The sequence below is a fragment of the Notothenia rossii genome, assembly GCF_949606895.1.
Source record: "Notothenia rossii genome assembly, chromosome: 3".
Classification (NCBI taxonomy): Eukaryota; Metazoa; Chordata; class Actinopteri; order Perciformes; family Nototheniidae; genus Notothenia; species Notothenia rossii.
Window position 1 is genome coordinate 76,246,328 of NC_136901.1, and position 12,050 is coordinate 76,258,377.

Sequence of the window (12,050 nt, forward strand, 5' to 3'; positions counted from 1 at the left end):
ATCTATAAGGCTGTTTGCGCTCTGTGTGCATGCTTAGTATGTGCATGACTAGAGGTATGGGAATACATTTAAGTACTCTGTTAGATCCTCAGGTAACCGTTTCCACTTGAGGTTGAGAAACTGTAAGAGCAAATCAGCAGGTGCTCTTTCATTCATTCCCACACAAATGCAAAGCCTCCTTTTCCCTGTACGTCTCTCCCTCATTCCCTCAACATCTACCTAGCAATTTGCTTCAACTCTCAATTTCTTCTTCATTATAGTCTCGCCTTCCACCTCGCTTCTCCCCTCATCACTGTAATTATCAAGAGGTATTTTCTGCCACGATACAGCTCTCCCTCCCCCTCACTTCCTGTCTCTCTGAGGAGTCCATTACAGACCACCTCTGTTGTGGATCACAGATCACCTGGATGGAGGAAGCAGGACAGGAAAGAGGGAGGGATGGAAGAGAGGGGAGGAGAAAAAAGACCTCAGCTGGGACCATTTGTTTGGTCCAACCTACCTATTCAAGCCTCACAATTTATTCCCCAAACTGTGTTAAAAATAAACCACAATTTCCTGCCTGTCTGATAGCATCAAGGCAACGCTGACCATCAACACTACAACATCAAATGTGTGCATGCCTGGGCAGGCTGTTGTGAGTGTTTGCCTGTTTTCTGTGATGTTCAGCAAAGCAAACACATTCCTCTCGTGTGTCGCTGACTGTGAATGTGGACATGCGTGTACAAATGTGCGAACACTATGCCGTACAACTCTCCACTTCCTTAACATTATTCTATCCCCGTCTTGTCATTCAATTATTCACTCTTCTCTTCTCCTCTGTTTCCCCAGCTAAACCCCCAAGGGCTTTGGAAGACACAGGGAGAGACATTAGCATATTTCTGGTGATAAGAGGTGATGGCGTTCATTTCTATTAAAATGGAATTGGACTTCTTTGCATGTATTAATTTCTCAGCCTTTGAACGGCGCTCTTGAAAACAAACAGCAAATGGACTGAGAGAAGGGAGAGGAGGACTACTTCTTCAATTCCTTTTGCCTTGATTGTTTTGCTGTACTTTTATGGGACTGCATTGAAACTGCTAAATCAATTGCCAGTGATTGTGACATGACTACTGTCTTTATGATATGGCTGTATCAGGCTGCAATTGGGAATCTGAATTCTTATTCTAGAGTCAATCTCTGCATATTTGCCTTTTGCTACATGCACTGTTTCTCTGAATCCATTTGAATAATTAACCTCATTGTAATTTTCACCCACAAATGAGATTTAATGTATGATAATGATAGAATGTATGTAGTCTCATCACAGAACCTATATCACCATTTCAGCTGTAATATGTGAATGGCTGGGTCGGTGCAGGTGTGAGAAGCAATTGACATGTATGAGTGTGTATATGTCCGTGTGTTACCTGGCCAAGTAGTCATTACGGACTAGCAGCAGGTGCTGCATCATGGACAGGAAGTGGGTTTCTCCCTTGGAGTCCTTCACTGTGTTGACTAGGATCTCAAACACTTCCCTCACATCAGTGAAGCAAAAGCAGTTAAGGCTTAATTAACATAATACAATAAAAGAGTTCTACACTTTTTTAAATATACACAACATCTTTAACACAAAGTGACTATTCTGAATAGTCTTGCAGTAACTTTTGCTGTATATACACCATTTACAAGGCTTGGAGCAACAAACCTGAACACTGAATATCATGTATGAGTTCAGAATCTACAGTGAACTAGAGACCAGGCTTTTAATCCCTTCTTATACACTTTTGTTGTATAGACACGATGAGATTCTAACATGTCTTGTACAACTACTACAACCAGTTGTATCACACGAATATGTTTAGGTTTTAAAAATAATTTGACCTCAGTGGTTATTCAATGCTGCAGTAGGACTGTGTTTACACGGTGTTGGGTAGCCCTAGGAGACACCTGGTGTTGAAACATATTATTGCAAGCCACAGACTGCACACAGAATTACATGAGTTGTTTGAATAATCTTTTAAGCCGTTAATCAAAGTGTGCTGTAGTAGTAAGAATGACTGGATGTCACACTGAGTCAAATAGCCTCAAACAGTAAGTGTTGTGTGATAAAGAACACAAGAGAGTCCTTTTAAATCTTAATCTGTAAACATGCTTTTTGTCAAACCAGGACACCATCATGATAGACATAAACGTTTAAAAGGTGGAGATCATATTGGAGAAGAATTGAGCTGCACACAACTTAGCAGTAATTGGACTGACCCTTCTCTGTACAAAAAGAAAAGAACAGATGGTTCTGACCTGCAGCAAAGCAATGTCAAAGTCCACCAGTGGTTGGATGTTTTGCTGCTTTTACCGCACTGCAGATGAGTAGCAAATGTCTGAGCTGCTAATTGGCAAAGACGGATTTGGATGAAAAAAAGTCAGACAGGGTTACACTGCCCCTAGAGCCTGAAAGATGATGCTTATCAAGTATGAAAATATTCATTTCTGTTACGAAAAAAAGGCACAAAGTAAGGTTAAAACAGGGAAGAAAAGAGAAATCAGATTCTGTGTGGATTGAAACTAATTTTATAGTAAAGGGACACGTGCATTGCTATTTCCTATTTGTTTGTACATATTCCTTCTAAGCATTATAAAAGTTATTCCTTTGACTCTAGCAAATAAAGTAAAAGCGAAAACACAAGCATGCAAAGTTGTGTCGTAAACCACGTATAGATTTTCAAGGTCAAAAAGTTGACCCTGAGGAAACATTTTGCCCGGTGGAAGGATATTCCATCTCAATGCGGATGTCATCAAGACGCGCTTTGAGGTCCTCAGAGTCATCTTCAGCCTGCTCATCAAACACGGTGAGTTGCACCCTCAGCTCTTCGTTTTCTATCTTCCGCACCTCCTGCAGAGAGAGCGATGGGATACAGGCGGAGGGATGAAAAGGCAAGCGGGAGAATGACAGGGAGAATGTGACAAACATTGAGTGAGGACAGTTGAGAGAAAAAAAATTCACAGCATAAGCAAGACAGAGGCATCAAGAGAGAGAGAGACATGAAGAGTAAGTACTTGTGTGTGTTGTTAGAGAGTCACTTTGAAAACATCAAAAGAGAGTTCTTTCTGTACCGTCAGCAGCTCTCGGAGTCCCAATCTCAGCAGTTCAGAGCGAATATGGATCCTGAAGTCCAGCTCTTCTCCGCGGCTTATCAAGGCGTTGATTAGCTGCATGCAGCCACCCTGTTGAAAACACGCCGGAAAGTTAGCTTCAATTCAGACTAACTGGAAATATGATAACTATAATACAAAATACAATAAGTATCTGCTGAGTCAGTCTTTTACAGGGCAGATTGCATTGACCAGGGCTGTCAATCAAATGCAATTGGGTCTGTGTCTTTTATCAACAAGAATACATGTGGGGATTTATAATTGGTAAGGTGCGTGTGGATGTGCACCTTTAGAGCGATGTTGTGATTTCTCATGCCAGAAAGGAGAGGCTGGAACCTTTCGATGTCCTGTCTCTCCGCCTCCTCTGTGATGGCCTCCAAAACACGCTCATGACTGCAACAAAAACAGACAATTAGGCATCTGATGTAAAACATCGTTATATGCTGTTACTAGAGAGGCACAGACTTAATGTTAATGGACGAATCATGCCAAGTTGCCCTCAGCCTATTGGCAAATGAGATGACGTTCATCCATGGCAGTGGATCTGTTTTGTGCATCAGTTTAGCACCCGATAAATGTCCCTTCAGTTATTTGCAGGCAGACTCTGAAGCAGTCGCTGGCATACCGAGACGCTGGCTGGCTCAGGGAGGATGAAGGAGCACAATGGGTAGCGGCATGCACATGTGGTTTGTATACAAATGAAAGAACATGTTGGCCGTGTGGGAGTGTTGCTATGTCTCTCCAGAAATGGGGCCACTCTAGGATGTTGGAGAAATAATCACCTCCATTTTCCAGCATTATGTGCTCCATGGACAGTGAGGAGCTCTATGTCTCACATTTCGGATAAGAAAAGAAATAGACTGAGTGGAGAAGCTTAATCAATCTTTAGTATCATTAGTAGTGAGCGGGCAATACGTATAGGTAGTTGTTGTAGCAGGATGAAATGGCTTTTAAAGACGCTATTCAGTTATTTTTTGCACTCTCATTTGCCCTATGTACATCATCTTTTTTGATATATATATCCTGCTTACGTGAAGTTAACGGTTATTTTGTGTTTTTTTGTAAATATTGAGTGTTCTTGTACTTTAATGTGTGTTTTTTGTATACCTCGGGACTGTGGGAAACAGTATTTTGATCTTTGTGTGTGTACAAACATATTTTGAGATTGACAATAAAGTTGGCTTTGACTTGATTTAAAAGAACAATCACCAGTTAAATATGTGTATCGGTTCACTATCTAGAATAGGTGCATCTCTAGTTCATCAAATATGAATACACAAATACTACATTTGCCTTGAAAATAATGAATGCAGAAAAAAGTGCATTCTGTCGCTTTGCTTGACAGTTTTAATTCAAACCTGACATACAGGGGAAAGAGACAAAAGTATGTTCAGTTATAAATATAAAATGCTGGATTATTCCTAATTGCTAACAGAAAACATATTAGACTTTGAACTGTGAACAATAATTGGTTTTCCAGGGTCATCATTTCTGTACATTATATTAAGGACATGGTGTCAGAATGTCCCTATAACACCTACAGGTTCTCAGGATGTTCCATTATGCAGATGGCAGAAAGCAGCTTGACAGCGTCCACCATCATGTGAGACACCCGGGGGTTGATGGCTTTGACCAGCAGAGGAATCCCTTCCACTGACTCCAGCATGGATTTTAGGCCGCACTAAAGACAGAAAGAAAGTGTGATGATGATGATGATGAGAGAAAGCTAAATGAGCAAGATAACGATCAGCCTTTCATGTTTAAAATGATAGTGTTTACATCAGAATCGATTTTTCTCTTGCAGGCTCCACATCATTTACACTCATTAAAATGATGTGTAATTATTAAATGTGATTTATGCTAATTATCTAGTGTTGGTTGCATTCACAAATTAAAAAAAATGAAAGCACAAGAGTTATTATTGACAGCATGTATTGAACAGCCAAGTTGGTCACATTGACGCCCTCTAGTGGAAGAAGTGCTACACTGCAGATAGGACACAACATGGGCTTACAATGAGTCTATTACTTGGTCTGTTACAACTACAGGCAACAACAATGTAAACCATAATAAAGACAGAATGAAGGATTTCTATGCAATTAATAATACATTGTCTTACCTTGTTGTTCATGAAGGCTTTTAGACAGCGGATGATTTCGTGTTGACATTTCACTCCGATATGTCTAGTTTGTGGAGAAAAGTAGAGATACAAAAAAGACATTACAAACACACTGCTAAAGAGTCAAATTGCTTATCGTGTGGTTTAAAAGTCTCACGAGCACTCTTCTTTGTCGTCCTGTAGTTTTCTAAGCAGATTCAGCAGCAGGGCCAGCCCCTCATCTCCGAAGTTCTGCACCCAACTGGAAGAGATGAGAGGACATGATCGATACACTGTACTTTCATATTTTCACATTTTATGGCTCACTTTCTATTTGGTGGTTTTTAACATTGACATTATCTTGCAATTGTATGTTAGAAATAATAATACAAATGTAAAAGTGTTGTTTTGTTTTTTTACATTTGAGCTTAAGCATTTCATTTGGCTTCTTGGTACTCCTTTGAACGTAGTGAATAGAGAGAGATACTGCGTGAATTGTGACAAAGACCTACTGAACCTACTCTTAAGCTTAAAGTCCTGTTAGGCATGTATCATTTGAGTAGCACGAATATGAAGTACTTGAATTTCTGTTGTTAAAGTAAACTTCATAATGTTGAAAAATGTCGTTTTCTTTTAATGACACATTTGTTGTTACATTTTGTTGGCTAAATGATAGCTTGTTATGTTGTGTTTGTAGCTGATGCTGTAGCCTCTAGGCTTTCTCTTATACAGAAGAATCGCTGACACAGTCCTTAAACAGTGTTTCGTGTAAGTAACTGAACTTGCATTGCCGCCTGCCATTTTGTTGTGATGTGTTGTAAATGAATAATAATATATGTTACTAGAATATTGTAATCGTAAAAAATAAAATAATGTAGGGCCATATCTACCACAGCTGTGTGAGGAACAAAATGCTGCTACCTTTAAGTCAGCTTTTTAAAATAAAAGCTTCTTAATTAGCAAGTGAAGCATATGTAAATAGGATGATATCACCTTTGCACCTGAAGTCACTGCAATGCTTATTTCTCTTTCTTTGTAAAAGGGCTTGAGTTCTGTCAAGTTACATGGCGATAATTAAAGATCAGTGAAGTTTCAATTGGATCGAAGCCTTGAGATCACACAAGGAGATTGACACAGTTCATTTGAAGGAGTTATTGCATGAACCTGGTTTGATGTGTTATTTGAATAGACACTGTGTGTACCTGGATATCTATCTGTGTGTGTGTGTGAGTGAGTGAGTGAGTGAGTGAGTGAGTGAGTGAGTGAGTGAGTGAGAGAGACATCATGGTTGACAGGCTGAGAGGAACGGCCGTTGGTTGAGAGGAACGGCTGTTGGTTGAGAGCCTCAATCAAGTCGCTAATGGTGGAGAATAACAATCCAATATTCCTCATAAAAATTCCATTGTCGTGGTTCAGAACTAATGAGCAAAGCCTGACAACTCTTACAATTAGTCACAGAGCAAGGCATCAATAGACATGTACGTCATGGCATATCACAACCCATCTCTATCTTTGCCTTTCTCCATTTCCCTTTTAACTAAGCCACATCAGCGTTATTGTGAGGGGTGAGTTAGGTCATTGCAATGTAGTCTTGCAAAAATAACACTGATCACCGCTTGAAGGCACTCACAACGATTTTGGCAAAATGGGTCAGATTTCCTGTGTGTGTGTGTGTGTGTGTGTGTGTGTGTGTGTGTGTGTGTGTGTGTGTGTGTGTGTGTGTGTGTGTGTGTGTGTGTGTGTGTGTGTGTGTGTGTGTGTGTGTGTGTGTGTGTGTGTGTGTGTGTGTGTGTGTGTGTGTGTGTGTGTGTGTGTGTGTGTGTGTGTGTGTGTGTGTGTGTGTGTGTGTGTGTGTGTGTGTGTGTGTGTGTGTGTGTGTGTGTGTGTGTGTGTTACCTGACAGGGTTGTTGTTGAGTGAGACTCGCAGAGATTCCAGACAGCTCAGCAGCTGTACGTCTCTGTAGTCTGACTTTAACTCCTGGATGTACATCATGGCTGATTTGGTGCTCTCCTTCTGGTTTTGACCCTAAATCAACAAAAACAAAATCACTCAGTTTTTTTGCATTGATATGCATCTTGTTACAGGTTGTAATTGGTGTTCTCTTTACAAGCAAGCACGTGGCAGGGCACCAAGGGCAACATTCAAGCCTACATTTACATTTTGATTAGCAGATTTCAAGGGTAATGTGCGCAGGATTTTCTCTTAATAGGCTTATTTCAAAGTTAAATGAATGGTTGAATGGTTAGGAACCATCTGTGCTTGCGTATATAGGTCCTATATAGAGCTACTCTCTTTCACTATTTTGGATTATTTTATACCTGCTGCTTCATTTACCTAATTATGCAATGGTAGCTGGTATTTCTAAGGCTGGTTGTGCTTTTAATTGACTCTACATTCACCAGGGAACATATTTGTATAATGTCTATAACAAAGCAAAGGGATCCCCCTGAACACAGAGTCAAGGGAAGGCATTTGACTCTACATTTGACTAATCAATTAATCAAATATTGTTAGAGCCATTTTCATTTAGTCATTATGGTTTGAATATTAGGCTTAATAATTATATAAGGATTTAGATTAAACTCTTAATCATTTATTTTTGTGAGTCACACTATGGTTGAAAAGATATTCATTATCTTATTCGTTATCATATTCGTTATCAAATGTGCGTCAGGTATCGCGTGCATGTCTAAATGCCTATATATGGCAGGACAATGGGACACAGCTGATTGTGATGAGAAGGGGAAGTGCTCCTTTTGATACTGATAACTTTGAGTTACTATGAAGCGAGGAAATGTGTCTTCCTGTTTCTAAGCCGTTTGGATCAATTAATAAAACTGATCTGATTCAACAACGATCTCAGCTAAATGTATTTGGCGCGTCAAAACCCACAACCCCGACAGAGAAGTGGCTATTAAATGTAGACACGGATTAAAACGCCACCACAAATATAGTAGTGTCACTGTATGATCGGATCACTTTTCTTATTTGGCCTAAAAAAAAAAATCCTTCTGGTTTCATATATTTGATCACTTTGGTTTTAAAAATAAATATGAGAAAACCCATATGGGGCACTATGTGTTTAGAACAGGACAATACGGCATGTAAAGGCCCAACCGTTTAGTTCTTCTGAAAAACAACAACTTGCATGAAGCAGTCTGTAAATTCCCTGCAGCAGTCTGTATAAGCAACGTGTATTTCGGTACTGACCGCTTTAGACGTGTGGAGGTACTGGGAGACCATCTCTCGTTTGATCATAATGTCTTTTGCCCTGAGAGGCTGCTGCTTCTCCCCATTCAGGTTCATATCCACCTGAAGAAAGACAGGAGGAACAAGAGGAGACAAATACGGTTGGATGATGATCAGTGCATGAGGACATTTTCATCTGTAGACTCATGCAATTAACAAACAGAAAATGCATACTAAAATGGAAATCACTTTTGTATTTTATGAGATATTTTCCTTATAGTCTTTACTAAATTGAAGGCAAGGGATATAAAGCCCCCAGTGAGATGATAATGGATGCTTTAACAGTGTGAGCTTTGGATGTGCTAACTCAGATAATGAGGAGAATTATTAGATGATGTCATAACTTTTAGAAATGCAAACATTTAAGTCGCAAGAAATGTGTGTTTTGTGTTTAAAGGAAGTACTTCACATTTGTGTTAAAGCATACAAATTGGGAGCATGCACAGAAATAATGAAGGTATCTGTGAGAGGAATATACAATGTCCACGTTTCCATGGCTGTTCACAGGACATGGTGAACGGGTCATTCTCCAAAAGCTGACTCTTTCCCACACAAACCAACACAGTCTTTCTCACCAGCATCTGTTCGAACAGGTCCAGGACAGATTCATCTGAAAGATCGTTCAGCATGGGACTCTGAGCGTTAATCTCGTAGTTAGCCGCTGAAGAGTGCCGCTGACTTGGGACCGGGCCGGGCTTCTCCTTGTCCTTCTTCATCCTCATGCTGGTGAAACGCTCCAACTGGATTATCAGACGACATGACACGGGTTAGAGGAAAGGGGTCGGAGGGAAAAACAAACAGTGTAAGCATCACTGTAAGCATCACTGTAAGGACACAGAACAAGCTAGCAATCCCTAATCAACTCCCAATGTTAAATAAATGAACAAGTATAAAATGCATGAGGGCTATTTGTAAATGAGTTTTAGTATTTTCTGTTTAGTAATAAAACAGTAGAAACCTTTCAACAAAGTGAGACGAGGATTAGGGATTAAAGACGTCAAACATTTTGCCAACAGACATTTCACACATGCAGTGAGCGCTGACACGAGCAGAGCATAACACTTATTGTTTGATAAAGGAATTGTAAAAGAAAATGACTTTGTGTGGTCATGTATTAAACCTTGTGTTGAAGAACATACATTTTTGGTTATACATGTAATCTTGGCACATTCTGACCGTGACCGTGGACAATGACTCATTAATAATAATCTGTTAATAGAAGTATGACTCCTCCATGAGTGCATCCTCAAAGCATGCACATACAGTGTGAGTACAGCACAGGACAAAACACGCACTTAAAAACATTTGTGTTATTGTGGATAAGGTTTGTGTGGCAGACATTGTGAACATGACAGGAAATGGATAATTGTCAGTTGAGTTATAGGTAACACGGACAAATGGACAAGTCAAGCACATATGTGATGGTCGAACGCAATAACAAACCTACCTCGTCAGGAATCAGGCGTTTGAGTTTCTATAAAGGGACGAATGGATGATGGGGAGAAACATTTAATGGAAGGGAAGGAATATCAAACAAACGGATTGAGGGAGAAAAAGAGAAAGAATCAATTAGACAGAAATTAAATAAAACAGGAAACAGATCCAAGAAACTGTCTACAGAGTTCATAGGAGATTAATGGTAGGACAGAAGGAAACACCATCAACAAATCACTGTCATAACTGAATTGATACACATTTATAGAGAATTTATTTCATTAAATTGGAGTTAAAGTTGAGGAAATCAAAGGTCTTAAATACACGAGTGACCAATAGGCAGCAGATCAGCAGTCAACACTGATCAGTCAAAGGCTCAGAGACATTAATACATTTTTCAATCGTGGAAATGGCCAACTCTAATATATGTAAAAACATTTGCATCTCTTGACCACAAGGTGTCAGGCTAGCTCTACTAATGTGCCCATAGGAAACCCAATGTTAGCAGAAACTCAAGCACATGCCCCTGACAAAGTCCAAGCTAGGCAAATAACAGATACATAATTCAATATTAAGGTTACAAAGTAGCGGGGATGAGCCTGAAGTGAAAAACACTGCTTTCAAGAACCTTATCAAAGTTAAAGTACGACGATATCCACATTTAGTTCTTGATTGAAAGCTGGCCTAGTATTAGAAAATCAAGTCAATACTTTTTCCACATATTTTGACAGAGGAAAGCAAAAGTCACAAGACACTTCCAAGTGCCTCACTACGTAAACAACGTACAATAAATCCAAAGTGAGTTAACCTTGGGGGGGTCAGTCCCAGAGGCAGAGAGGTCAAAGTCTTCTCATTTAAAGAGCACACAAACGTAGTCAAAGCAGTGCTATTCACTGATGCTGACCCTGTGTAGGAAAGGTGCATTAGCCTGTGTGTGTCTGTTGGTAGACAAAACAACTCCAGGTAGGAAAAGCTTTTTGAAACTGAATTTAAACTTGAAAAGGTTTAAACAGGTTGTTGTGGCGTTGCTGCTTGTTGATCTCATGTATCAGCTATTCTGTTGCAAACAGAGTAAACTGATTTTATAAATTCAGTTGATTGAATTTGAATCCAATTTGAATGAAGTCAAGATCGAGTTTCTTGTTGAAGCAAAGACAAGACCAAAAGAGAAAATAATAAACATGATTGTAGGTATCTGCTACTTTAACAATTCAAGATATTCATATTATTATTACACCGAACTCATCAACATGTAGAGGACTCCTGCCGTGTTGTGAGAGCAAGCACACACAATCAAAGTGATCATAGTGTCTTATTTATTTATTTTTTCATAGTTACTATTCTATAAATTCGGGTGTTTATTTGCTGAATTTGTGTTTTCCCGTATACTTTATATTCCGATGATATATATTTCTATCTAATATTCTCTGAAAAGTGCGCTTCTCTTTGAGGTTAATATAAATGGTCAAAAGTATAGACCTAAACAGCTTAAAAGTGTAAAGTGGCACATTATAGCAATATATCTGGTGACATCTTTTGCAACTGAGATTGTTTCATCCCATTTTCTTAAGTGCTCCACTTATTGTTGTCAGCGAGAGTCAAAATGTATTTTATTGTTTACCTTTTACATCCAGTTTGCTCATTGCCTCAAAGCTCTAAAGGAAAATAGGTCTAGAAAACTAAACATAGGACAGAACATTCCTATATACAGCCTACTGCGATACGTCTGCTTTGTATCATGTTGATCCTGCTGGTGTAAATGCATACATCTTTGCTTTTAGGTGTCTAGATTCAACCATTAGTGTTTCCTAGAACACCCAGAAGAGACGTTTACAACAGTCTTTTAAACATACACACAAGCCCTAAAAAGTTGTTATGGGAGCAACTACTGCAACATCAAAATGATTTTATAGTATCATTAAAACTCAAATTAGAATAGTAAAAGATCCCATTAAGAGAAAGGCCAGAAAGTAGCAATGCTTCCTGTGTCATTACTAAAGTCTGACTAAAGTTTCACACTAAAGAATGACTAATGCTTTATTCTTTTCTGGTGGCAATCAAAATGTGTTTGTTTGTTTGTGTGAACACCTGCTGACAGCCTTGACAAACAATGTCATGTTTTAAAGGAAATAAATGAT

The 12,050-nt window shown here is 39.2% G+C and overlaps 1 protein-coding gene across 1 annotated transcript in view; it reads right to left on the reverse strand.

Annotated features, from left to right (window-relative positions):
• The window catches only part of diaph1 (diaphanous related formin 1), a 94,807-nt gene that overhangs the window by 65,252 nt on the left and 17,505 nt on the right, over nt 1-12,050 (reverse strand). The window contains 11 exon segments of the mRNA XM_079672319.1: nt 1,407-1,523; nt 2,751-2,869; nt 3,091-3,201; nt 3,417-3,522; nt 4,671-4,810; nt 5,249-5,312; nt 5,406-5,489; nt 7,124-7,254; nt 8,440-8,541; nt 9,054-9,218; nt 9,926-9,952. Coding sequence (XP_079528445.1) covers nt 1,407-1,523; nt 2,751-2,869; nt 3,091-3,201; nt 3,417-3,522; nt 4,671-4,810; nt 5,249-5,312; nt 5,406-5,489; nt 7,124-7,254; nt 8,440-8,541; nt 9,054-9,218; nt 9,926-9,952 — 1,166 coding nt within the window.